Genomic DNA, 25847 nt, shown 5'->3' on the forward strand with positions numbered 1-25847 from the left:
GTCATGATAAAACTAAGATGTAAGAAGCAGCATAAGCCTACGTTACTGTTTAAATTGGTACGAGTATTAAAATCCACGTCTGTTTATTCTAGTTGCGCATTTAGTGATATTGGGGTAACAGGTGTGAGTTAATTGGTCTTAGCGGTGTTGAGCTGTGGCGTCTCACTCGGCAGTGAAGGAACCTTGTTGGCTTCAGTTTAATCACCATAATCAAGTGCACCTCTTGTTAAAGACCCCTCTCCTATCATGTCCACTTTGATTGTTTTATTTTTCCTTCTACCATGTTGAAATAGGATTAGAGCTCATTTGTTACGCACTGATGTCTCCTGTTGGACCCCCTCGTGACTCCGGCGTGTGCACGCCCTACTTGCAAAGGAGCGCGCGGCAGGCTTTAATGACGACTCCGGAGGGGGCTCACTCGCGGAAGGTCAGCAGGAGCACTGCCCCCCCCCCCCAGAACTGCGTCAGCTTCCGTTGAGGTCTTTGGCTACAAAAAAAAGCTCTGTGTACTTTTGGTTTGTCTTTGTGAAAAGGACTCTGAAGCAGAAAGCTGATCGCAAGATAACGAGCTAATGCTAGCAGAAAAGAGGCCTTACGTGGGCTTATGTGTTTATACGACTGCTCTGACTGACCGGGCTTACAGGTCCACAGTAGAACGGTCTGTCTGTTTTTGCGAGCAGATCCCTAAAAGAGTGTTGAACACGGCACCTGCTTGGCAATGGAACATGTTCTACGCCCCAAGGCCACCAGCTTTGCCGGAAGCTTCACTGTCGCTTGAACTTGGCTTCCTTGCACTGCACAAGGCTGCAAGCATAATATTCATCAACATTTCAGCACACAAGTGCAACACAGAGGCTTGTATGCTGATGGCCACTGTCTCCATGACCCCTAAACTATGCTGTGAAGATCATCACAACAATGCCATTGGGAAACCTGATGGCCAGAGAAGAGGCAGGGCATTCTGCCAACAGTCTACGTCAACTAGACAGCACCTAATAATAATAATAATATTTATTATTATTAATAGCTGTAAAAAGTATTTTTGTACTGAAATGCAGATGTAATCCTTTTTCCCCTCCCCAAAATTTTCCAAAAATTTAGACCTAAATATGCCAGAGGCCCCAGTACCTCAATGTCACCGTACTTACACAGAGAGACACACGCTTACCGACCCAAAATTAGCTTAGAAACAAAGCTTTAAATTAAGAATGAGTCTTCTTTTCCCAAGAGCGTTTCGCTGCCGCGATCCTGGAACCCATGAGGCTCGGAAGTGATTTGCTTCAGTGGAAACTGTCCCCAGCTCAAGATGAATCAATGGGTGATCCTCCATCCTGCCAGCTCTGACCTAACAGGAGTCATGTAAAAAAGGCTCGTGGCACAAGACCTCCAGCGCACGCTCAAGTGGAACAGGGTTACAAGCCGATTCAAAATACGCAGAATTACTTCTGTGATTTCCATGGCGATTACAAAGAAGCTTTGAGCAGCGAGATTTCTCAGTTAGATGGATCGAATAATTACAGATTAAGATTCAAATAGTTCTAATGACTGTCAGATGAGGTTATAAGGGACTGTGATTAGAAATCAGATCATCATGTGACCTGTTTTAATCGGAATTTAAAAAACCCAGTACGTCCGGGTGTGAAGTAAGATTTATTGTTTCTAAATTTACCACAGAAACTGCTATCGCGTGACATGTTTTGCAATCCTAATGGTTACGACAGATGATGAATACCTCAGTGATGATGGCTGCACGGCTGACAATTACACCATGGCTGTGAGATTAATGTTCTGCCACTTCACGTGGTGGTCCCTTCTGTTTGTTATGTTATTTGACGATTTGCATTCATAACTCCTTCATCGGTGCTACTAACAATAAAACAGTGACTTAAGCTACTTCATAAGAAATCCTTCTATTCTGAATATCGCGCAGATGATCCTATGCCTGTAGTGGTGTCTGGTGTTTTCTGTGCGCAAAGACCGACAACCTAGTTAAATTTAGAGAGTGCGGGGATGGATCTTGCAGACATCCCAGCTGAATGGCATTGCAAAACATGATGGCAAATGAGTGAAAGCAATTAAAGCAACAGAAATGAGGACCGTAGTGTGAATTATGATAATGGGAAAGAGGAGCATGACTCAGCTGGAACACCGAGTATGTTTCTCCTGATTTCCTTTGGGTTTAGGAGAGTTAGAAGTGTTAAGTCTGGTGCGCCTGCGCGTACTCGGGCTAAGAAATTCGATAGCACTATCGCAGCACAAATTCCTCTGTTTGCTACATGTTAGGTATAAAAGAATAACCTTTCGGTTGCCATGGAGACAGTGTGTTAAATTGGGAGGGGGGGACTCCGGGTCAGGGGCCTCCGTGTTCCCTAACAGCCAAGAGCAATGACGTCCGACCAGTGTGTCACCTCTAATTTTAAAAAAGCTCAGCGACTCGTCCCCTCGCCGCTCTTGTGACAACGTTTGCATCAGTGGCGCTATTTTCCACTTGCTGAGCTCCATGACAAGGAGTCATTAGATTCTCATTACTTACTCTCTCTGAGTAACACGTTTACACAGTGCGATCCGCACGTCAGGGCTGTCAGCTCTGCAAATGTCCTAAGTAAATTTGTAGGCTGATATAACGCAACTTCTCACTTATTGGAGTCTAGTTTCTAGCCCCAGCGCATTCTCATTTCTGCACTTATTATGTCGCCGTTAATTAGGTTACGCTTCCATTACCAAAATGAACGATACTTTGTTGTTACTTTGAAACATTTTGCGTGCGGTGGCAGTGGCGTAAAAAGGAGCTGTTTAATCTATGGTTTTTGTTAATTGAGCTTCCACTGCCTCAACATCCGGATCTCACTTATGCTTTAACGTTTTGCACCTGTATGTAAAAATAAATTATACACGAACTTGAATTATAGGCAAATAACTTTATAAGCATATATGAATCGACAATTTGTTTGTGGTAGGGAATGAGGTTAACTTAAAATGTTACCATGCAGTACCTGGCGAGTTCCCGCTGTTTATGTCCTCGGATACTGGAGCGCAGAGACTGAATGTAGAGCTTCATTAGATTAATTAACATGGAGGATTCCTGGAAGAAAAGGGAGAGGTAATGGAAGGTTCGTCACCGGCTGGAGAAGCCGGGAGACTGAGAGAAAGTAGCCGTCTCGGCCCCCTCTCATCTCGTCAGGCTCTGTAACCTGCGGGTCTCCGCCCCGTCACGGTTATACTCGCTTGGGGGGGTCGATCAGCTCCGGCTTACGGCATCTTCCGAGGCCAAGCTGCCTGCAGCCTGCATCATATCAACACGCAAACTCCACACATATGGAACAATGCAGAGACCCCAACCCTGGTTCCAGAACTGTGCTATTATATTATATTATATTATATTATATTATATTATATTATATATTATATTATAAGGAGAGGCTGGTTGCCTTTTCTGACACATCTGGTATATATCTGGTCACACTTCCATGATTGCCATGATTTTACACGCTAGCGAACGAAGCGCAAACCGGTATACTTGTTTCATTCATCAGATAGAAATTTAAAGTAAACATTCTTCCTGGCATGATTTAAATCAATTCAAATGATATCGAGCACAATAACGCATTCTGCATAGGAGATGCACGCTGCCAGGTCTGAAACCCGACAAAGCGGCCACATTTGTGTGTACGTACTTTGTTTTTCCCTCCTTTTTTAATAAAATGGAATGTAAATAATGTGAAGGACCCACCGAGTGGGCATCTAAGGATCCGTCATACGTTACCGGGAAACACCGGCGCTCAGGATCTCAGCGATATTTTATGCATCTTCCTTATACGTTTCTTAGGTTTCACCATCTTCTCGCTTCCCTTGTACCCGCTTTATTTATTTCTGCTTCACAGGCCAATTTCGGCTCTAGCGTATCCTTGTTTAGTAGCTCAATCGGCTCTTTAATAACCAGCGATTGTGCAGGTGAATCTCGCCGATCGGCCCCGCAGTAAAGCACCGATCGCCTTCTACCGATTAACGAGCAGCGTTAGTTTTCAGCTAGAGTCTCGGGTAATTAAAGAAGTTACAAAACATGCACTCACCGTTCCGCTATTGTGAAAACAAATGATTAAATTCCATAATTAGAATATATTAGATTTTACAAACAATAAACGCATAACGAGCCTGAGCAAATTTACGTAGAGAGCCTAAACTCTTCCCGGTAAACATGATTTGAATTAACCTTCACTACCCATTATCGAACCAGCAGGTATTCACTTTTCTTGCAAAATTAAACTTGCCTGGACCTATTTTAATTATAAATTCAATTACAACTCAGTGGCAAGTTTATTTTTTTTACACCTGCTCATTGCAAACTGCCTGATCCTCTATAAACAGATTACTCTGATAGGCCTATAGGCTACACAGCTTTAGCTATGACACCTGATGTAAGTGATTTTTTTTTTATTATTGTGGTGTGATTGTTGGTGCCACACTTGCTGGTTCAGGCTTTTCAGAAACAGCCGCCCTCCTGGGATTTTCACAGGCTACAGTGTCTAGAGTTTACAGAGAATGGTGTTATGAACAAAAACACTCAGTCAGTGGTAGTTCTATTGGTGAAAATACCTTGTTAGCGAGAGAGGTCGGAGGAGAACGGTCAGACTCGTTAAATCTGACAGGAAGGTCACAAGGGCAAAAATAACAGTTCAGTACAACAGTGTGTGCAGCCAGGGAACTCTGATCACGCAGCTCATCTAACCTTGAACTTCTAGAGGCTTCTCTCTGGTTCTGTGTAGATGTACTTAATATTATGGCCACTGATTCTAAAATTACAGTCTCTCTCTCTCTCTCTCTCTCTCTCTCTCTCTCACTAGTCAATGAATTTAAATATGTATCTGCAAAATCTCGTGGATCTCTAAATGCGAATGAGGTAATTTCCTAACTCAGGTCTAATTTTCAAACCTTTTCTGTGGTTTCTCATATTTTCTGCCTCTAGATGCTACTCTAGATCCTACTGGACCCTCAAACAGCAGGATCAGCACAACATACTGGGATTTTGGCAAGACAGTGTCAGGGTTAGTGGATAGTGTTTCTGGGACAGAGAGTGAAGGGAGTTTCCGGGTAATAGACAGGACCTGAGCTCGGCCCTGTTTGTCACATCAGCTATTTCTGCTCTCAAGAGCACATTTCATTTGAGCCATCAACTGTATGTATACATATGGCTACAATAAGGAAATCGTATATTAACTAACTTGACGTTGATTGTTTGCTGTGATGAACAGACGTTCTGTGTTTCAAAACCTGCACTTCTAATTAACAGCAAGGTGTCTCTATGCCTATCACTGCTATTTCAGCTGAAACATTATCTTGTTTACTGATTAGAAGTCATATTTAATGAGGCCGAATCTGCAACATATTTGACCATTTCAGCAATTTATATTTTCACGTTTTTTTTCTTTTTTTTTATATGTGACAGTACAGATCTTTCTAATACGATTGTTCATTACAAAATCATATTGGTCAAAGAAATTAGCTTTTATACGTTACCATGAAAATGCCAATATATTAGTCAGTTGATTTCCTAAACATTTAAACATTGTGGACTGCAAAGTCCTCCATGGACAGTAAGAGGGGCCAATTCAGGCCTGGAAAAGGGGCCCCCAGCCCATGTCAGTGGTGGCAGACGGTCCAGGTTAGCTTGTTATCCAGTCAGACCCACAACCACACCTCAGTGCTCCGCTCCGTCTGGGCCGGGCCTGGCCAGGGCTTGGAGGAGATGCAATCTAGACTGACACACATTCGGCTCGTCAGCGTGGAATTTCAGCACAGGAAATAATTACTTGTGGAAGCATCTGGTTTTCATCTGTGTGGAAAGATGGGAGCTGACAAAGGCGTTTCTAAAAGAGTAGCTCATCCCCCTGAAGTAAGTGGACTGGAGATGAAGCCACCTGGCGATACGTTCCCTCAGCGATCGCTGCATATGGCTGATGGTTTGCCGTCCACAGCGACTCACGTGTTTATGGGTAATTCCTTCTTGGAAAAGAGAGGAGGGTTGGTCCCCACAGAGGGGAAGAGACATGATTACAGTAATGTGATCCAGGTTCTCCAGTGCAGCACCGGGGCTGGATTTATGGGTCCAAACATTCAAGGGGAAAAGGTATCAAACCACAGGGCAACAAAACAGCAAGCAGACGTACAAAACTATATTCACTGCATTAAAATGTCCCAGAGGTTCATGCTGTTCTCCGCTGTGTTTCATACTCACATTACTACACAGTTAATCTTTATTAATATTTCACCCTTCAGTTCGTATCTATTCAGTTCTCTCACAACCATATTTTTTCTTAAATGGGAAAAATAAATCCACTGGCTCGCACTGCCTCAGACGAAAGCAGTGCTGCAGCTGGGTGGGGCCACTGTTTTGGAGTATGGGCAAGAAACAGAGAAGGAGCCTTCGTGACAAAAAAGGCATTTCAGCTGTTAGAAGCAAATACTTAATGAGGATTCAGGTCATGAGATTCAACAAGGTTCCTGTCTGTAAGTCACAGAGCTCTATGTGCTGATTTATACAATCAGGTCATGGCTTAAATGAGTGCTGTGCCACATCTTCTAGTTAGTGCTACGTTGCATCCTCTGGACAGTGTAGCACTGCATTCTCCAGTCTGTTCTGCATTGCATCCACCAATCAGTGCTGCGCTGCATCTTCCGGTCATTGCAGCACTGCATTCACCAGTCAGTGCTAAGCAGAATCCTCTGGTCCGTACAGCACTGCACTCCCCAGTCAGTGTCATGCTGCATCCTCCTGTGAGTGCAGCACTGCATTCCCCAGTCAGTGCCATGCTGCATCCTCCTGTGAGTGCAGCACTGCATTCCCCAGTCAGTGCCATGCTGCATCCTCCTGTGAGTGCAGCACTGCATTCCCCAGTCAGCTCTGTGCTGCATCCACCAGTCAGGGCTACGCTGCATCCGCTGATCAGTGCTGCGTTACATCCTCCTGTCAGTCACAGAGCGAGCAGGTGACTAACTAGGGAGGAAGAGTAAAGCTTGCAGAAGCCAAGCAGCAAAAGTCAGCAGCTAATGCAGAGAAAATCAAGCTGAAAAGCCTCCCCTTCCAACATGTGGGTTTATCCCTCCGGCAGCTGCTGCAGGTCTCATCTCCAGCTTCCAAACGCTGCATGATCTGCGGTATAGAAGCAGCTCTCTTTCTACTCTCCCTCCCAATTAATCACCTGTGTTAGAAGAGGTCAGGCTACTTTTTAGGGACATTTTTACTCTTATTTACTCGTTTCATAGGAGGCAGTTATACTTGTTTTAATTTCTGCGTGTTCATTATGATTATGGAAAAAGGAATGTGGCATTAAATCAAGATTTAAAATCAGCTAGAAAAAGAACACAATCACTCTCCAAAGGTATGTTTGCAAATATTGATTATCGATGGATTGGCACCCTGCCCATGGTGTACCTTCTTTACCTTGTGCCCTACACAGCCTGAGACCCCCCCCCCACACACCACCACCACACAGCGCACACCCCCTACTGAGACCCTGACCGGAATAAATGCTAAATATTACCTACTGCTTCTCCGCGCATGTGCAGTAACGATGATAAGGACCTTTAACACAGACTTGGTTAAACATAAATCTGTCTAGGCTAATTTTCTTACTTAGCACGTCATCGGCGATCGGTGGACCTCCCTAACCAGTGCTGTCCACCCTGCCCCGTGGGGCGGGTCAGCAGGCTTTGCACATTCCCACCTCGCCGCTGATCTCTCTGCACTGTAATCCCGAATAAGTTGGCAAAACTCAAAAAATTTGAGGTAATCAGTTACGTCAAATTTTTTAAGTTGTGAAATTTTAATTTTAAGTAAGCAGAAAAATCTAGTTTTGAGTTTGTTGTACTCATGCAAAATAATTTGTTCTTACTTAAAATACCCAAGTTACCCTGTTTATACATTTTGAGATCAATTAACTTATTTTTTTCAATATCTCCCAACTTTAAATACTTAGTCACCCTGCTTATACATTTTGATAGCATTTAACTTAATTCTTTTAATTTCTCCCAACTTTAAATACTTAGTCACCCAGCTTATACATTTTGATTGTAATAATTTTTTTTTATTAAATTTTCCATTTTGAGTTTCATAAATGAAATTAACCAAATTCTAAATCTGTAAACACTATAAATGTATGAAAACGCATCTGTAATTTCAAGCAAACACACAATACCATTTTTAACATTTATTTTTAAACAAAAAATGTCCAACAGGTAATACCAACATGAATAATTACAGTAAACATGCCTTCTATAAACATACAAATTTCTCAAAACCTTTAAAACAGTTTGTCAGTAACAGATTTACAATAAACACTATTTTAAAATGAATAAAGTATGCCCAGAATGTTAATACAATGAAAAAGAATAACAATACTTTCTATGGTGTTCTATTTGATATAACAAATCAACATGACACCTGTAAAGTAACCCTTTAAAAGGGTGAAAATTCTCAGGGGAAAAAAACATTCAGGAAAAAGTAATGCATAAAACCCAGTATGACTTGTAACAAAAAAATATTTTTGAAGAATTATTTTGTAAAATATTTTTAACAGAATTTTACATGACCAACTTTGTTTAAACATGAGCTTCAAAAAAAAATGATTTAGTTTGACAAAATTAAATATCCTGATTTTTAAAACATACATTAAGTCATATAAAACTTAGTCTTGCGGCATTCATAAAAAGAAATAAAAATAGTGCATTCTGGTAAGTGACTCCTGTATAGTTTAAACTACACGTACTGACATGTTTTTAAGTTACTGCCCCAGTGCCAGCCTTCATTAAACGAGAAAAAAAAAGTAGCTCTACATCAACTCATTCTTTAATGTTTGCACGCTAGGAGACAGTTTTCCGTCATCCATGCCGAGTAAAACTTTTTGCACAAATTCAAAAGTTTTGGCAAGTCCTTTAGGATATTTTAAGTGAAGAGCATACATGAATCCAAACAAGACAAGAAAGGCCTCTGGAAGTTGGCTATGGGTGGTGACCACTTCATTCTCCAGGACAACTGAGACCCTCACTGGATCGTAATGGATTGGAGCAGCAGCATTTTCATGAACAACTGTAAGCAGGGACACTGGAGCATCCTCAGTCAGTACTTCAGGATTATCAATCTAAAAAATATTATTCAGGGACATGTTATATTCATGTTAGAACATTATCAATATGACTGAGTCAATATTACATGATTCATCAACTAGTGATAATTACAAATATATTAGTAAGTAAAGGTTGCCCCTCAACCTTCACCTTTGCAATAGAACATGCATAATTGTAAAAACAATGAATGAAGGCTTACCAGGGTGGTCCTAAAAAATCCTATGTCTTTGTCACGCAGCAAAACTGGAAGACCTCTGATAACGGTAGTCCGTCGTGAATTTACATCATGCAGTTCCTGTAAAGATGAAAAACAAGAAGAAGAAAAAAAACAACATCTAAATATCTGAAATAAAGAAAAATCTAATTACATTTTAAAGAATACTTCATCTTATGACAACAACCATACCTGCTCATCATGAACTTTCAAAAGATTAGCCAGGGTATCTGCTGTCTTGCCTGTCTTGGATGCTTTTTGCCTTAAAATGGTCATCAAACAAGGTAGGAGGTAGTCCAGTTGTGCATAGAATTTGTTGGGCAAATTCTCATTTGTAACACGTTGGTACTCTGCAAACAGCTAAATCGGACAAAAGAGAATTTTATAAAACAAACCCACATCAGAAATATACTGCTGCAAGTCATATTGCAATGGCATTACAACTGGATAGTTGTGCTCAATGAATGTCTTTCTGCGTTTGAAAGAAGACAACTCTGCACCTTCAGAGGTCACACTGAACAGAATATTGCAATCCATGACAGCACTGACCAGTTCATCCATTGTAACCGCACTGACATTGTAGCCATGTTTCTGCAAAACATCACTAACCGTTTTCCTGATCAATGGCTGTGATAATACATATATATCACTGAGGTCTTCAATGATTTCATTCGTAGCCATGTTAGAAATATGAAGAATCGCCTGCATCTTCAAAAATAAAGAGGCAACATTATGTTTCAGCTGATTTCTCAATGCATTAACATCATCTATGTCCTCGATGTCTCTATTATCATCATTTATGTTACTTTCAGGTTCCTCTGAAACATCACATGCATCAGAAGTAAAAAAGAGAGGCTGGGTATCTGGATAGCCAGCACCCTCTTGTAAATCGGACAGACAACCACCATGGTGTACCCTACTCTTGTGTGTATTGAAGGTAGAATATACATTGGTGCTGTAATTGCAATTTTTATATGGGCAAACAACAGTCTCATGACTTTTTAAATGGGCTCTGAGGTGACTAAACAGAGCATCTTCAGAAATGGATTGTTCTAGTGTACACAGACTACATTTAAATGAAATGTTTGTCTGACTTTGACATGTACCAGTATCTACTACATGGTTTCTATGCAAGTGAGTTTTGAGTGCACTGTGTGTTGGAAATATGCAGGGACAATCAGGATAGACACATGGCAGTGGATTTACTTTAGAGCAGATGCTGTGCTTTACTCTGTAGTGTCTGAGGAGGTGGACTCTGGAACGATAGATGTTTATACACAATTTGCACTTCCAGTCCATTATCTCACTTGAAATCTATAAAAAAAAACAAAAAAACATGTGACTGAATAGTATTAGCATGCAGTATATAACAACTATATAAAAAATATATATACACATACACTGAAAAGATTATATTTAATTCGATACAAATAGTATTAGCATGCAGTATAACCAAAAACAGTTATGCTGTAAATAACAAAATATTATACACAGACAAAATTTACACAGACTATTTAAATTAGACAATAATAAGTCTAATTTTTAAAAAGTGTCCTGGCACCGTCACTGTGAAATCAAATATAAAATAATCTTACATTTAATTTCTTCAGAGAATCTCACTGACACAAATAAATGTTTTATCTCATTGGCCAGCAAGCTTCTGTGCAGGTTAAATTTGCTGATTTCAGAACACTGCAGAACATTTATGCCTTTAACGTTTAATTAGAAACATAAATATTAACACGTTGCAAATGCATGATATTTAGCGTTAACCTCCTAAAGTGGAGCAAAATGCGTTTTCTGTCATGCAACATATATAGATCTAAACGCATTCTGATCACGAATACTAACGTTACATTATATTTAACGGTTGCTGACAATGTGATTATACTTAGGGATGCTCATATTGACCGTTTAACGGTTAACCGACCGCATGAATTTTGACCGATTATTACTATCAGTTAAACTCATGGGGCGTTATCACATGCAACCACACGTGCCTTCTACCGCGACGAGTGAATTTCCGCGAAGTAGGATTCTTTATTTACAAGGGAAATACTTCCATAGGTAGAGCATAGACAACATGTTTAAGACCTTCTAAATACGGGTTTTAACATTATTAGAGCCCTTCAGACATGAAATAACAGCCTTTAGTCACGCAAACACTTACAACGGCGAAGACGGTTCCGATGCGTAATGACGTAGACGCGTGTATGAGAGAAAGCAACAAGCGTGAAACTGAGCCAATCAGTGGGCCGGATAGGAAGATGATAGGATAGCCAGTAATTTCACACAGCCAAGCGCTCAAAAAGTAGATTTTTACTGTCTCGATCAACTTTTTAATGAATATCCGCTTAAGTCGAAGCGCAAAGTGGCGAGGGTCGACTGTATATTAATTAGTTTTTGTCTGTTGTCGGAAACGCTGCAGGTGCATGAAAATTTGACGACGTGTGAATCCAGATTCTGTTTTTTATATGTTCTGTGTGTTGTTGTTCGCACATGTTAAAATAAAACTGAAAAAAAGTTCGCATATTTAATCAGACACTCAGTTCTGATTTAATTCAATTCCAATTTAATGTTCTAAACCGATCGGTTAAGGATTAATGTTCGGTTAACGAACGGCGGTTGTCGGTTGGGAAAATTAACCGAGATGAACATCCCTAGTTATACATTAACTACCTAACGTTACTGAACATTGAAATTAATATTATATAAATAATATTACACCTTTCAGCTGAGAAGCCGCACAAACGAAGTATTTCAAAATAAAACTCCATGTTGTGGATAACGCAGTTTTAAAAATAAGTGCGGCATAAATGTTTTAATTTCAATTTTACCTGAATTTATAAACATTGTGCTGGTCAGTAACAGCTCCCAACACTGAACTAACGTTAAAAGTTTCTTATTGACCAACAAGCTACAGCGCGGGATGAGGAGCTTCCTCGCCTCAAGATTTAAACAGGGCTAAACGCGTACTCTGTAATGCAACACATCTAAACGCATCTACATTACTTTTAAATGTTACTGTGATTATATGGATTAAAACACTTGCTTAAGATTCATTGGATTTGTATATTTCAATATTTTACTTACTGTAGTGTGAAGCGAGGCCGATCCGCCATCTTGAAAAAAACGAACGAGGAATAAGCGCGGGCAAGACAGTTGACGTGAACCTGGATGACGTCATACGCAAAATCACAAGGCTGAAAGATTTTGAGTTAATAAAACTTTAAAGAGACATTTTGTTTAAATTAAACCAGCAAAATTTTCCATCTTACTTGAAAGGTTTAATTTTTACAAACTCATAAATAAGAAAAAGTTCTAAATACTCATAAAGGTTAATTAATATAAACTAATTGTAATTATTTAAGTTAATACAACTCAGTTCAATCAATTAGTTACAGCATTAGGGTTTACAGTGTGCATTCCAGCCTGCTGCTGATTCTACTCGCAAAACCCTGCTGTTGCTGCTTTCTGTTATAATAGGAATTCCCTTATTCGGTTAAGTGTTTAAGATACAATAAAAATTGCCCTGTAGCCTCTCACTCTGTATCATGAGAAATTAGTGATATTTTTGTGAAGCAGTACATGAGAGGAGAATAAAATATGAGAGATTTATCTGTTCTCCATTTCACAGTATCCTGGGGTGAAAACCGATAAGGTGAGACCTGAAATGTAAGTATTTCTCATTGTGCTGCTGAAAGGTGTGAGGTCACGTATGTTAGAGGCAGCTCGCCTCTATATCGTGAGTATTCATTTTTCGGTAACACTTTACTTGCACATGTAACATAGTAACTCAGTTGCAATTCAAGTAACTGAGTACAGAACAAGTACAGTAACAGAATAAAGTACATAAACTGCTATGATTGATTAATGATAAACAGTCATGGGATTAGCATGTAACTAACACTTAGACTCTGAGTTAATTAATACGTTAAGTAAGAGTGTGCTACTTCATTATTTGTGCCCCTTAAGTAAAGTGTTACTCATTATTCTGCAGGACAAAAGGTATAAAGACGAGTAATCGACAAGCTTTACAATTTATTTCCATGTTTTCCACTTTACTCTGGTAAACAATAGCTATACTGTGTTGTCTAACATCCAAATGGAGAGCAAGTATTTAATCGTAAACCTCCTTAGACGTTTAGCACTTAATTGATTGTGTACAGGAAAGATATGCACCCATTAGAGCACTTTCACCTTTGAAAGGTTGTATATTGAAAGCTAAAAGTCTAATGGTTTCTTGAACATAATAATATGCTGAAATATAATTTTATATAGAATGAAGAATATATATTGTAATCTGACTGCCTTGTGTCTGACTGTTCCTTTATACTGCATTGCACGGTATGTGATATTATAGCATGACAATCTATCTTTTCCGATAAATACTGTGTCCGACTAGCTAGGCTAAACTGCGAGTCCGATTTTCTTGTCTGGCTTCTCGTTAGGTAGCATGTGGGCCTGCAGAACATGCTGTGTAACGTGATGGAGGTACTGTACAGTCACGCTATCCTGCCAGAGCTTAAGCTAGCAGCGACAAGGGGAGTCGAGAGCCCTAATAGTTCATGTGTGCAGTTTATTTCAAGAAAAGAATCTACTTAATTTAATTTCTCCTCCGGGATTCTGTGCCAAGGCCCGTTACATGACTTTTTACTAATTAAAAAAAAATTAAAGCATGCATCTAGTCATATAAACATTTGTGACATCCTCGCAACTTATTAAAATTCTCATTAGACTAATGACTTTTGCTGAAAATGTTTTTTATTATTCTGCTAAACTTTACTCTAAATTAGTCTAAATCCCAGTATTGCCCTTAGTATTAAAAGTGAGATGAAAAGTCTGTTGAGCAGTTAGTATTATAGCAGACTTTAGTTCGTAAATTTGTTTGTAAAGTTGGGTGCAATATTCGTGTAATATATTCTTAAAAAAAAAAACAAAACAAAAATACTTTTCCCTTTTTATTTACTCTACACACTACACCCACTACCGGTCTGAGGTGAGTAACGGATTCAAAACAAATGTCTCTAGTAACTGGTTGCTTTAATTAATCCTCAAATCAATTGACTTTTACAAACACAATACCTTTGCTGTTAAGGCTGGAGAAAGAATGATTAAGAAGCGGCAGATAATGGCGATTGTTTTTCATAAGACAATGAATAACGTCACAGTGAATCAGTTCATTTCCGGCTGAATATGATTTATGCAGTTTGGAATTCTTATGTTTATTGTTCAGGCTGGTTGCCACCGACAATAAAACAGAATGAACCCAGTGCGGGTGCGAGTCCTGGACCCCCACATGTGCAGACGTAGCGGACGTAATGCATGAGACAGACAAACACTAAAACATGTAGAAAAATGCACAGTACTGCGCAAACGTCCCAGCCCGTCAAAGAAAATGCTGTTCGCCTGGGTAGTAGATTGTATTTGCTTAGAAAGAAATACAATTTAACGTTAATATTAACCAAATGAACAGTAGCACAATAAAAAGTAACAAGAATTTTTCTATTGGTCAAAAAGTTACCGATTTCGTGTTTATTCCGTGTTGGACAGCCAGACGAATTTGGCAGTTTGGGAATCGGCTGTTTTTTTTATATATACAGTAGTTTGTTTATATATCCTGGACAATCGATCCTACGTGCCTTCACAGTGTCCTGTGTTAGATTTTTTTCTACATGCAATGTAGCTTCATTCAATTTAAACGTGTGCGGCGTAAAACTGATGATAAAAAATAATCATGTGATGATCGGAGGTCTGGCCCTGGCGATGTGCCAAGTGCTCTGCACCATCTATCAGGTGCCCGGCCAACAACCCCCCCCCCCCCTTCTGCATGCCCTCAGTTTCAAGCACCCTCCAGTATAAGCAAGTCCAGAGTTAAAGAAACGCACACTAACTGATAGCAATGCCTAATGTCTCTCATTTAACGTCTTTGCATAATTGTTCAGCACATCCAACAGACTGTGCTCTGTATTCATATTAATATATTTATGTAGATATATTTTTAGTTGTATTATACAGTTTCTTGGCCTCTTTTTTTCAGTCTAACAGCCCATTGTGTGTGTGTGTGTGTGTTTGGGGAGTCACACAGATAGTTAAGTGACTCTAGGTTTTCTGTGTTAATTCAATATAATGTCACTCATTCTTGTCTGACAGTATAAATTAAATCTGATAACATAAATAACCACATTACACTAATTGCATAAGTTATGCAAATTATGTAATGCTACTTAGGGAAATTATGCAAATGTTGCAAGTTACATGATTTGTGTAAATCACATAACGTTGAGTTTGTATGTAAAATTATGTTTAATGATTTGCGTGACATGAGTTAAACAGGTCAGCCTGTGATGCCCAAAGTAATTCATTACGTTGTGGGCTTATCTAAAACTAGGACTCTAATGATGATTTAAAACACATACACTGGCAGTTTCGTGATGCTTTGATTTCACAAATGCACAGATATAGTCACTGTATATGCTGAGGAGTCACTGTATATGCTGAGAAGTCACTGTATGTGCTGAGAAATCACTGTATATACTGAGAAGTCACTGTATATGCTGAGAAGTCACTGTATATGCTGAGAAGTCACTGTATATGCTGAGAAGCACCTACAGCAGTAGCTGCCACTGGCAGGCATCTGCAGACGTGACGTAAGGTGGCATGCAGCCCCTCGTGCTCATGCTGTGTCAGTAACGATAAAGGGGGGCAGGGTGGGGGCCTATATCCCCCCCCCCCGACATAACAGAACATATGGGCGTCACAGAAACACCCCTGAATATCTCCCCCCTGCCCCATCAACTCCCACAATGCATCTCAAGTTCTTTATAATCATCTATATTTAATAGCTATGCAGTATCCGGCATATATGAGTTCTTACATTACAAACAATGTATCGCAGTGATATCACATCATTTACAATGTGACTATTCCACTGCTAAACTTTTTTTAGATAGGTTCAACAATCTATACATAGTATGTAATCACATTATTCTTCTTTTTCACAATATATGATGTATTCCAATAATACTTTATTAAATTATGCAATGCAATTGATCCTCTGACCATGCACCAAATAAGCCCAGCAGGCCTTTAGTATCAAGAAAAACGGTTATGAAAGAGGTATAACAAAAGGAATGAAATGCCTTGTATCAGACCACATGGTCTTGTAACATGCCAGTAAGGACAATGCACAGATTAGCATTGCAGACATTCTTACTTTGACACACAAATGCAGTGTCCTTAAAAATGTTATTGTCATTTCGGGACACAAAGCCACATTAGCATGCTAACGCTCTGATGAGAATGTTAAGCTTACGAGAATGCGATGCCACCTGGAGCCCCGGACGCAAAACGAGGCCCCACGATTCAACAAAAAGTCAAGTACAGTATATGGATAAAAGTATTTGGAGTCCTGGCCATTATAGCTACAGGAACTTGTATGACATTCCATTCTAAATCCATAGGCATCAATATGGAGTTGGTCCCCCCTTTGCAGCTATAGCAGCTGCTGATCTTCTGGGAAGGCTTTCCACGAGATTTCAGAGTATGTCTTTGGGAATTTTTGCCCATTCATCCATAAGAGCATTTGTGAGGTCAGGCACTGAGGTCGGACTTGAATCTCCATTCTAGTTTGTCCCAAAGCTGTTCAATCAGGTTGAGGTCAGGGCCCTGTGCAGGCCTATCAAGGTCTTCCACACCAATCTCACCCGACCATGTCTTCATGGACTTTGCGCTATGCACTGGGACACAGTCATTCTGCAACTGAAAAGGGCCTTCCCCAAACTCTTCCCACAAAGTTGGAAGTATAGAATTATCCAAAATGTCTAGAATTGCAAAATCCTGTGGAAACCCTTCCCAGAAGAGTTGTAACCGTTACGGCTGTGAAGGGGGAATAAACTCAATAATGATGCCTTTAGATTTGGAATGGGATGTCATAAAAGTTCTTATGGGTGTAATGGCCAGGTGTCCCAGAATTTTTGTCCATATAGTGTGTGTCATAAGCCAACTATACACATACAAATGGAATTTATGTTGGGGAAGATCATATAAATAAAATACTGCACTGAACCCCAAGTGAGTGATTCTCCCACTCTTGCACCATATGCAATTAGCCATTACCCAACGCCATTACCCAAGAATCTTCTACAACCTTCCTAAAGTCTGCTTGCCAACAAGGTGCCCAAAACACCACCCACAGAAAATAATCAATGTCGCGTGAATCCTTTTTAAGTTAATTCAAAGAGAGCAAATGGGACATTGGGATCCATCTATTTTACGTTACGTTAATACCACACTGTAATACGACTGTAACTCAACTATTATTCATATTTAACTCAAGACATCGGTATTACAAACATAATGATTTTGCAAAATCAAAAATTGATGGCTTTTAGGGTTTTGTGGTCGGTTGTGTCATTTTATGGATTAATCTATTCTGAGGTTTAATTTACCTGCTCGAGCCCATAACTGGGTCATTTTGCTGTTCTTGCATGAACTAACTGCAATGCATGGGTTACTTAACCCTTCTGTCAGATCTATTGATGGATTTGGGGCCATTCCAGAATGCATTCATCAATTCCAATCCAAATCAGGAAATGGAACTGGAGTTGGAATTTAAATCTCCCTGAAATTCAAATTCAATTCCAGTTCAATTTCCTGATTTGGACTGGAATTGATGAATACATTCCAGAAAGGCCCCAGCCCTGCTGTCAACCTGTTCCTCATGCACTCCAGGTCTTCTGTCACCCAAATTTTCATCTCCTTCTGTATTCTCACATACCAAGACCTCAGCCATGTGACATTCTGAAGGTTCACAAGGTAGTCGGTGTGATCTACCATGTCTGTCTCAACATCCTCAACCCCTCCTTCTGATATGTCGATCAACTCAGGCCATAGTTCTGGTGATTCATCAAAGGACACTTCAGAATCTGCAATCAGTCAGGCAATAGGGAGGTAATGCTGCAGAAGTCTCTCACGTCCATCACTGGTATTTATGTAGTGGTAATTGTGACATTTCGAGTCTCCTGCAGCCACCACATACGGAGCAGACTGCCGCTTGTCTGCCACCTTCCCACATCATCATTCACCTTTATTATCCAGTAAAACCTGGTCTCCTTCCATAATTTTGCCTCCCTTGGTCCTCTTGTTATGAAATTCAGGTTAACGTTGTTAGCCGGAGATCCCATTGAGTTGAGCTGAGACTACTCCTCACTTAGATCGTCCCTCAGCTGTCATGCGTATTTTATCATAGTCAACAGTATCACTGTCCCTTCCTACTCTGTGAAACGTCACATCATCTGGGAGGTGAGGAGCTCTCCTGTACATTAGACATGATGTGGCGTAACCTCTTAACTCATATTACATGCAAAATCTGTGACACATGAGGTCACTTCTGTATTACTCCTGGTAGTAGAACATCTGCCATACCTCCCACTGTTCCATTGAAGCATTTGGAAGTGTTGTTGCCCATGGTATGGTGTGCAGAGGTCCTCAAGGACTTCACTCCTCAATCAGATGACTCTTGAAAGTGGCACCTTGATCTAAGTGAATCTTCTTTGGGAAGCTGTTGATGCAAAAATACCTATGTTTATATCAGTGGTCCGTCTCCATTGCTGATTGATTATGGCACAGGACAGTATGCGCCATCTTGGTGTCTGTGATTACGAAGATATCCATGCCCTTCCTCTCATATATTCCACCGACTAGAAATCCTTACACACTAAGCCACAAAGTCCTAATATTCTCAATGGACTTGAACTTCAGGTTCGGGAGTTTTGCTTGCAACACAGTGCTTGCCAGTCTGAAGATCCTCTTTGCTATCAAGCACCATGTCAACTCAAAAGAATCTGTCTTGCCAAAGATGGAGTTCCACGCTGCCTGATTGGGGAGTCCCTGCAAACCTTTTTGAAGCAGCAGCAATATAATGATGGCATATTTTCCCAGTCAGCGGGTGCGTAAGCACTTGGGCACATCATCCAATATCTTATGCTTGTCCCACTGTTTCAGCATTTTCCGCACCTTAAATGTTTTCTTTGCTTTCCCGATCTCCCAGATGACCGCAAATGACCGACGACATCGTGCCATCTTCCTACAGCCCATGTTTCCAAACGAACACAGGTAAATCTGCCTATATGCCTATCCAGCTTTGGCTTGTTGGGGTTCTTATTCACATAGACTGTGAATTAATTGCCTGTATTTATCTATTTGTCACGTACAGCCTGTTTGAACGGCAGATGTTCTAGCCCGGGATTGGAATATGGGTTAAGCTTTACCGGCAAGTATTATGGGGGTGTCTCTTGTTCTCTCTCTCCCAGAGACAACAATGGACCCAACACGTCAACACATCCAGTAAAGCATCAGTAGAACACAGTCAGTCAACTGGAGTTGGGGGGATCCAGCAGTGTGGAGATTGACAGCACATACTTCAGCTTATTGAAGGTCCTGCTATGGGTGCGATCGCCTGGATTGAGCTGAGTCTGAAAGAGGCAGCAGCCTTTGTACTTCACTGCCTACTAGCTGGCGCTACTGTCAGAAAGAAGAGAGGAGCCGCTGAGTCCTGTATGAGCTGCTGGTGATGCATCAGTGTGCCGAGGGGTGACGTCATGCCCCGTGTGCGTGTAACCGCAGGTAACCCACACACATACGCAAATCTCCATTCTTTTTCCATAAAAGCAATCGATGTCCACAATGCATCTACATTTCTTAATATAATCATTTATATTTAATACCTATACAGTATCCATTATATTCAAGTACTTAGATTACAAAATACACATCACAGTGATATCACATCATTTCAATATGTACCTATTCCACTGATATCCTTTTTATAGATATGTTCTATAATCTATATATAATACATAATCATATTATTCTTATTTTTCACAATATATGATGCATTCCAAAAATACTTGGTTTAATTATGCAGTACAATTGATCCTTTGACAGTCGGTCAAGTAAAACCATTAGACCTGCAGTATAATGAAAGACGGTTGAATTGCCTGGTATCACAATCCACACCGAATGTCTCAAGACGTGCCTTACTGTTAGAACAAAAGAACAAGAGAAATTTACAAAGGAGAGGAGGCCATTCGGCCCATCAAGCTCATTTGGGGAGAACTTAACTAATGGCTCAGAGTTGTTAAAATCTTATCTATCTTTGATTTAAAGGAACCCAGGATTTTAGCTTACGCTACACTAACGGGAAGACCATTCCATACTCTAACTACTGTTCTTACTTCAAGACACAACTGTAGTGTCCTTAAAAATGACATTGTTATATCGATATACAGACGCAAAGTCACATCAACATGCTAACACTCTGATGCTCATGAGGTGCTGGCCTGGTTCACCATGCAGTGCTAAAGTGCTAAACTCAACTAGCATATAATAATGAGAGATCATGGTTCTATTTCCAACCTATCTAAGCATTACATCCTTTATGAAACTGTTATACAACCAAGTGTGTTATATACTATCAAATGTAACTAGGTTATAGAAAGTTACACATTTTAAAGATATAAATATTAAATTACATTGTATAAAGAAGAATAATTAAAAAAACTGTATGTGTTTTTCAGTGGGGCAGCATGGTGGTGCAGTGGTTAACCCTATTGTTTCAACCCCCGGGGTCCTGGGTTCGAGTCTCTGCCGTGGCTCCGTGTGTGTGGAGGGTGCATGTTCTTCCTGTGTCATCGTGAGTTTTCCTCTAGGTTCTCTGGATTCACAGTCAATAGACATGCTGAGGTTAATTGGCATCACCAAATCGCCTGTAGGTGTGAGCGAATTGTGTGTGTGACTGTACCCTGCGACGGGTCGCTGCCACATCCTAAGTTGCTCTTGCACCCGTAACCTCTGGGATAAGATCCAGAACCTCCTGTGACCCTGAATAGGACAGGTGGTTACAGAAAATAGATGGATATATTTTAGTTAAGCAAGTCACAAAACAGTGGTGGATTTTCGGGTGTTTGTTAAGCTGAGGTAGGTGTTACCCAGCAGTTAGGTGCAGTAAACTGTGCAGGTTTGTGTTTCATTGCTTCCTGAATATTTATATGGATGTCACATACATACAGGAGTATTTCTATTTGTTTTGAGTGCCTGGAGGGATTGTGCCAGTCTGGTTGACGGTAGCACTGCATGCAGGAAATGCAGTGACAGTGCATATAGAAAGCAGAGTGTCTATGAAGTTGATCAGTGGCAGTAACAGCTTAGGTTTGGGGAACATGGTAGCCTGTTTAAGACCCAACAATAAAAAACAGTAAATAACAATAAAATAATGATAATATAGATAACAATAAAAAGCATTCACACTGTTGAAAAACAGCTTCCGGGCTTCTTAAACAGCTATAAAAAAATCACCAACTCGGGAACCTGTTAGTGATTCTTAGGGTACATGCTATGCTCTTAAAGCATTAAGTAAAACAATCATTCATTACATAGCCTTTTATTTTTAGCATACCTTTAGAGAAATATTACCTAGATCAGTCTCTTCTATTCCCTCAGTGACTAATAGCTCAGACATGGAACGTGTCCCTAACCCACAGGGGTCTAGAATCGATCAGAAGAAACACAACCCCTCCCACATTGTCTGTCTGTTTGTATGCGATCCCAGTGTAATCGATGTACTGTTCTTTCACATAAAAACGGTACAAGGTCCATTGTACTCAAGATCTGTGTAAAACCTGAAAGTGGCTTCTGTTTTATGGAGTAACGGTCATTTAGGCAGCAGGTTGACTTTATTAGGGGTGAATTGCATGTTCATGCATCTTTGGATTAGGCTATCATTGGAGTCTATCACAGGCTCTCCCTATCTCATGCGATCCCTTAGGCTATCTCAGGCTATCATTGAAAGCTACCTCAGGCTATCATTGGAGGCTATCACAGGCTCTCCCTATCTCATGCGATCCGTTAGGCTATCTCAGACTCTCATTGAAGGCTATCTCAGGCTATCCTTATAGTCTATCTCAGACTGTTATTGGAAGCTTTCTCAGGCTATCATTGAAAGCTATTTTAAGTAATCTCTTGCTACTCCACAAATTCAACACATTCCTCTTGAAACATTGACTGGGTTTAGTACTGTCAGTACCTTGCATTACTGTGTAATGCATTCAAGGATGGTATATCAAATAATAATACGTCATCATGAAAGATAGATATGGCATAACACTAGTGCGTAACTATGGTGTGCGTAGTATACATATACATTCTCGTGATATGTATACCATAGCATAAGGATTAAAACAAAAGTATATTTCTTTGAAGATAATTATTGGACAGCATTTATTGTCAAATTTTAGGTCAGGAAGAACAAAAATCTATTTATAGTGCCAAAGCATCTAGAATTGTATAGTTATGCAAATGTATTTTTTAAAATATTCATAACGTAAATGAGAATATTTAAATTCTTTCATATATGACAAGTTTATTCTCCATAAGCACAGCTGCTAATGTATAATATGTTTAATTCACCTTGTACTGGGGTTCCCTGATCTTTTTTCATACTATGAAACCGGTTTCATGTCAAAAAGACTGATGGATAAAGAGAGGCAAAGAAGCCGTAAACAGCAGGAATAAGGTAGAGGGTGGGGCTGACAGGGACTGGGGGGTGGAGATGACAAGGACTGAGGGGTGTGGCTGACAAGGACAAGAGGTGGGACTGACAGGGACCGAGGGGTGGGGTGGAGGTGACAAGGACTGGGGGAGGTGGAGCTGACAGGGACCGAGGGGTGTGGCTGACAAGGACTGGGGGGTGGAGCTGACAGGGACAAGAGGTGGGACTGACAAGGATTGGGGGTGAAGCTCGCCGGAGTTGGGGGTGGGGCTGACAGAGATTGGGGGTGGAGCTGTCAGGAACAGGGGGAGTGGAGCTGTCAGGAACAGGGGGGTGGGCACAGAAAGGATCTCAGACCCAGATGTTAGACCCAGGGAAACCCAGTTGGTGAGTATAAGTGCCTATACAAGTACCTCAGGCAACCAAACAGCACCACTAATTGCTTTTGCAAATGGTGAACAGAAGCTAATTAAAATGATAGCTGTATGGCAGCTTGTAACATCAGTGCTGTTTGACAGCATGCTATGGCACAGAGTCAGTGAGAAGTCAGTAGACAAAGCACTGCCAAAGGGATGTGATGATTTAAGAACTGCATCCAACATGTTTAACAGCATTCCAAAGGAATGTGGACCACTATGTTCCTATGTCCTATCTATAGTATGTATTTAATACTAAGTTGATTGTTTGCACACATACAGTATATGCTTATTATTTATGCAAGTATGTCATTACAGAAGCAGCTACTAAATTTTGTTGTAAATTTTGTTGATCCTTGAAGAACCTTGGTGATTTGTTTAGGTGTCCATCTAAATATCATTTAAATCCATCCATCTAAATTCATTTTGCAATCTGCAATTTATTATTTTATGCTCAAACTCATGAAGACCTGAGTGACACCTACATTCTCTTGCACTATATGGAGAAAAGCACTGGGACTCACCTCTTAACCATTGAATTCATGTACTTCATCCAGACCCATTGCCACAGGTGTGTAAAATCAAGCACCTAGCCATGCAGTCAGGTTTACAAACATTTATGAAAGAACTCAATGAATTCAAGCATGGTGTTGTCATAGGATGCCACCTTTACAATGACAGTTTGTGAAATTTCTTCCCTACTAGATATTCCACGGTGAACTGTAAGTGGTATTACTGCAAAGTGGAAGTGTTTAGGAGCAACAGAGAGGGGGGTCGTCGAATGCTGAGGTGCATAGTGCGTAGAAGTTGCCAAAGCTCTGTGGAGTAAATGCAGAGTTCCAAACTTCCTCTGGCATTAATCCCAGCGCTAAATCTGTGCACCGGGAGCTTCATGGAATGGGCTTCCATGGCCGAGCAGCTGCATGCAAGCCTCACATCACCAAGCATAATGCCAGGCATTGGATGAAGTGGTGTAAAGCACTCTGCCACTGAACTCTGGAGCAGTGGAGACATGTTTTGTGGAGTGATGAATCACACTTCTTTGTCTTGCAATCTGATAGATGAGTCTGGGTTTGGCAGATGCCAGGAGAACGTTACCTGCTTGACTGTATTGTGCCAGCTGTAAAGTTTGGTGGAGGAGGGATAATGGTGTGGGGATGTTCTTCAGGAGTTTGGCTAGGCCCCTTAGTTCCAGTGAATGGAACTCTTAATGCTTCAGCATACCAAGACATTTTGGACAATTTTATGCTTCCAACTTCGTGGTAACCGTTCAGGAAAAGCCCTTCTGGGCCATAAAGACATGGTTGGGTGAGTCTGGTGTGGAAGAACTTGATTGGCCAACACAGATCCCTGACCTCAACCTCGCCGAACACCTTCGGGATGAACTAGAATGGAGGTTGCGAGCCAGGCCTCCATGTCCAGCATCAGTGCCTGACCTCAGAGATGCTCTTATGGATGAATGGACAAAAATTCCCACAGACACAGTACAGAATCTTGAGGACAGCCTTCCCAGAAGAGCAGCAACTGTTATAGCTGCAAAGGGGAGACCAACTCCATATTGATGGCTGGGGATTTAGAATGAGATGCTATAAAAGTTCCTGTAGGTGTAATGGCTAGATGTCTCAAAACGTTTGTTTATATAGTGTATTTATTTATATTGCTGTAATTCTTTCAAGCATTGAAACATCCATACTGTGTATTTCCTTTTACTGTACTGACGTTTTTTTCTTAAGTGACTATTCCAGGCCAATTTCAAGAGCTTTTATACAAACATTTCTACAGAATATTTACCAGAGACAATCAAAATGTTTTTACAATGGTTTATTAATTCATTGCATAGTTTTATGTCTGTAAAAATCCCATCCCTTTGGGTTGAAGCTAAGCATCATGGCAGCAGTAGCAGTTTAATATGGGTTAACTTAAACTAAGCTAAACTAAACTAACTAAAGCTGCTGAATAACTGAGTAAATGTCAGTTGAGTCTATATGTCTTTAGTGATTTGTGCCTGCTTATCTGTTGCAATTTATTAACTACAGAAATGGTAAGCCTTCCTAATCTATAAAGTAATGCTGTTATTCTGTGCATTTAAGATGTTAAATAAACAGCAATGTCTTGTTGATATAGCTTTGGAAATTAAATACAAATATACCTTTGCCTCTGTGTACTCTGCTTACTGTTAGAAGACCAATTTTTCTGGAACTAAATTATAACGACAGAAGTGGGAAATTATTTTTTGTGACGTGAGCCTTTATATTAAGTGGGATCTCATTCATCACTGTCTTCTGGGACAATGGTGCCTTGTAGGGCTCCCTTCTGCAGGGTGTCCGAACGTCTCCGTACAGTCCAGTCACTGATAATTGCACATGATCTTCACGGTTTTCTCAATAGCCTAGCAAATTCGGTTCGTGCGTAATGTCTCTTGTGTGTACAGCCCCTTTGTTTGACCGGTAGGGTGGACCGTGTAACTTGCGGAGGCATGACGGGAACTCCTAGAACGTGTACACAGTAAAACCATCTGCAGGCACGTTTTCACAGAAGGAGGGATAAT

At 40.5% G+C, this 25847-nt stretch overlaps 1 protein-coding gene and 2 long non-coding RNA genes across 9 annotated transcripts; 1 reads left to right on the forward strand and 2 right to left on the reverse strand.

Moving 5' to 3' along the window:
• Positions 1-1029: 1029 nt before the first annotated feature.
• On the reverse strand, positions 1030-3987 carry LOC125749275 (uncharacterized). The gene is made up of 3 exons (XR_007399830.1): positions 3764-3987; positions 2994-3082; positions 1030-1345 (listed from the first exon to the last, which is right to left on the reverse strand). It is a non-coding gene; the product is annotated as an uncharacterized LOC125749275 (long non-coding RNA).
• Positions 3988-8189: 4202 nt separating this feature from the next.
• LOC125749265 (uncharacterized) lies at positions 8190-12756 on the reverse strand. 5 transcript variants are annotated; one of them, XR_007399820.1, is made up of 5 exons: positions 12428-12756; positions 10541-10648; positions 9527-10036; positions 9320-9415; positions 8190-9134 (listed from the first exon to the last, which is right to left on the reverse strand). XR_007399820.1 is itself a non-coding variant. In XM_049026353.1 (5 exons), exons 1-5 carry the CDS (start codon positions 10631-10633, stop codon positions 8826-8828), a joined length of 759 nt encoding a protein of 252 aa, XP_048882310.1. In that variant the 5' UTR covers positions 10634-10648; the 3' UTR covers positions 8190-8825. The 5 variants fall into 5 exon arrangements, 2 of the variants coding, with proteins under 2 accessions (XP_048882310.1, XP_048882309.1); XR_007399819.1 differs by having other exon boundaries at positions 9527-10042; XM_049026353.1 differs by lacking the exon at positions 12428-12756 and having other exon boundaries at positions 9527-9694; positions 9944-10036.
• Positions 12757-12761: 5 nt separating this feature from the next.
• Positions 12762-25452, forward strand: LOC125749273 (uncharacterized). Of its 3 annotated transcripts, none has more exons than XR_007399826.1 (3): positions 12762-13009; positions 19386-19450; positions 19648-25452. It is a non-coding gene; the product is annotated as an uncharacterized LOC125749273 (long non-coding RNA). The 3 variants fall into 3 exon arrangements; XR_007399827.1 differs by having other exon boundaries at positions 12762-12995; XR_007399825.1 differs by lacking the exon at positions 12762-13009 and having other exon boundaries at positions 13841-19450.
• Positions 25453-25847: the final 395 nt, after the last annotated feature.

The sequence above is a fragment of the Brienomyrus brachyistius genome, chromosome 9 (genome assembly GCF_023856365.1).
Source record: "Brienomyrus brachyistius isolate T26 chromosome 9, BBRACH_0.4, whole genome shotgun sequence".
NCBI lineage: Eukaryota > Metazoa > Chordata > Actinopteri > Osteoglossiformes > Mormyridae > Brienomyrus > Brienomyrus brachyistius.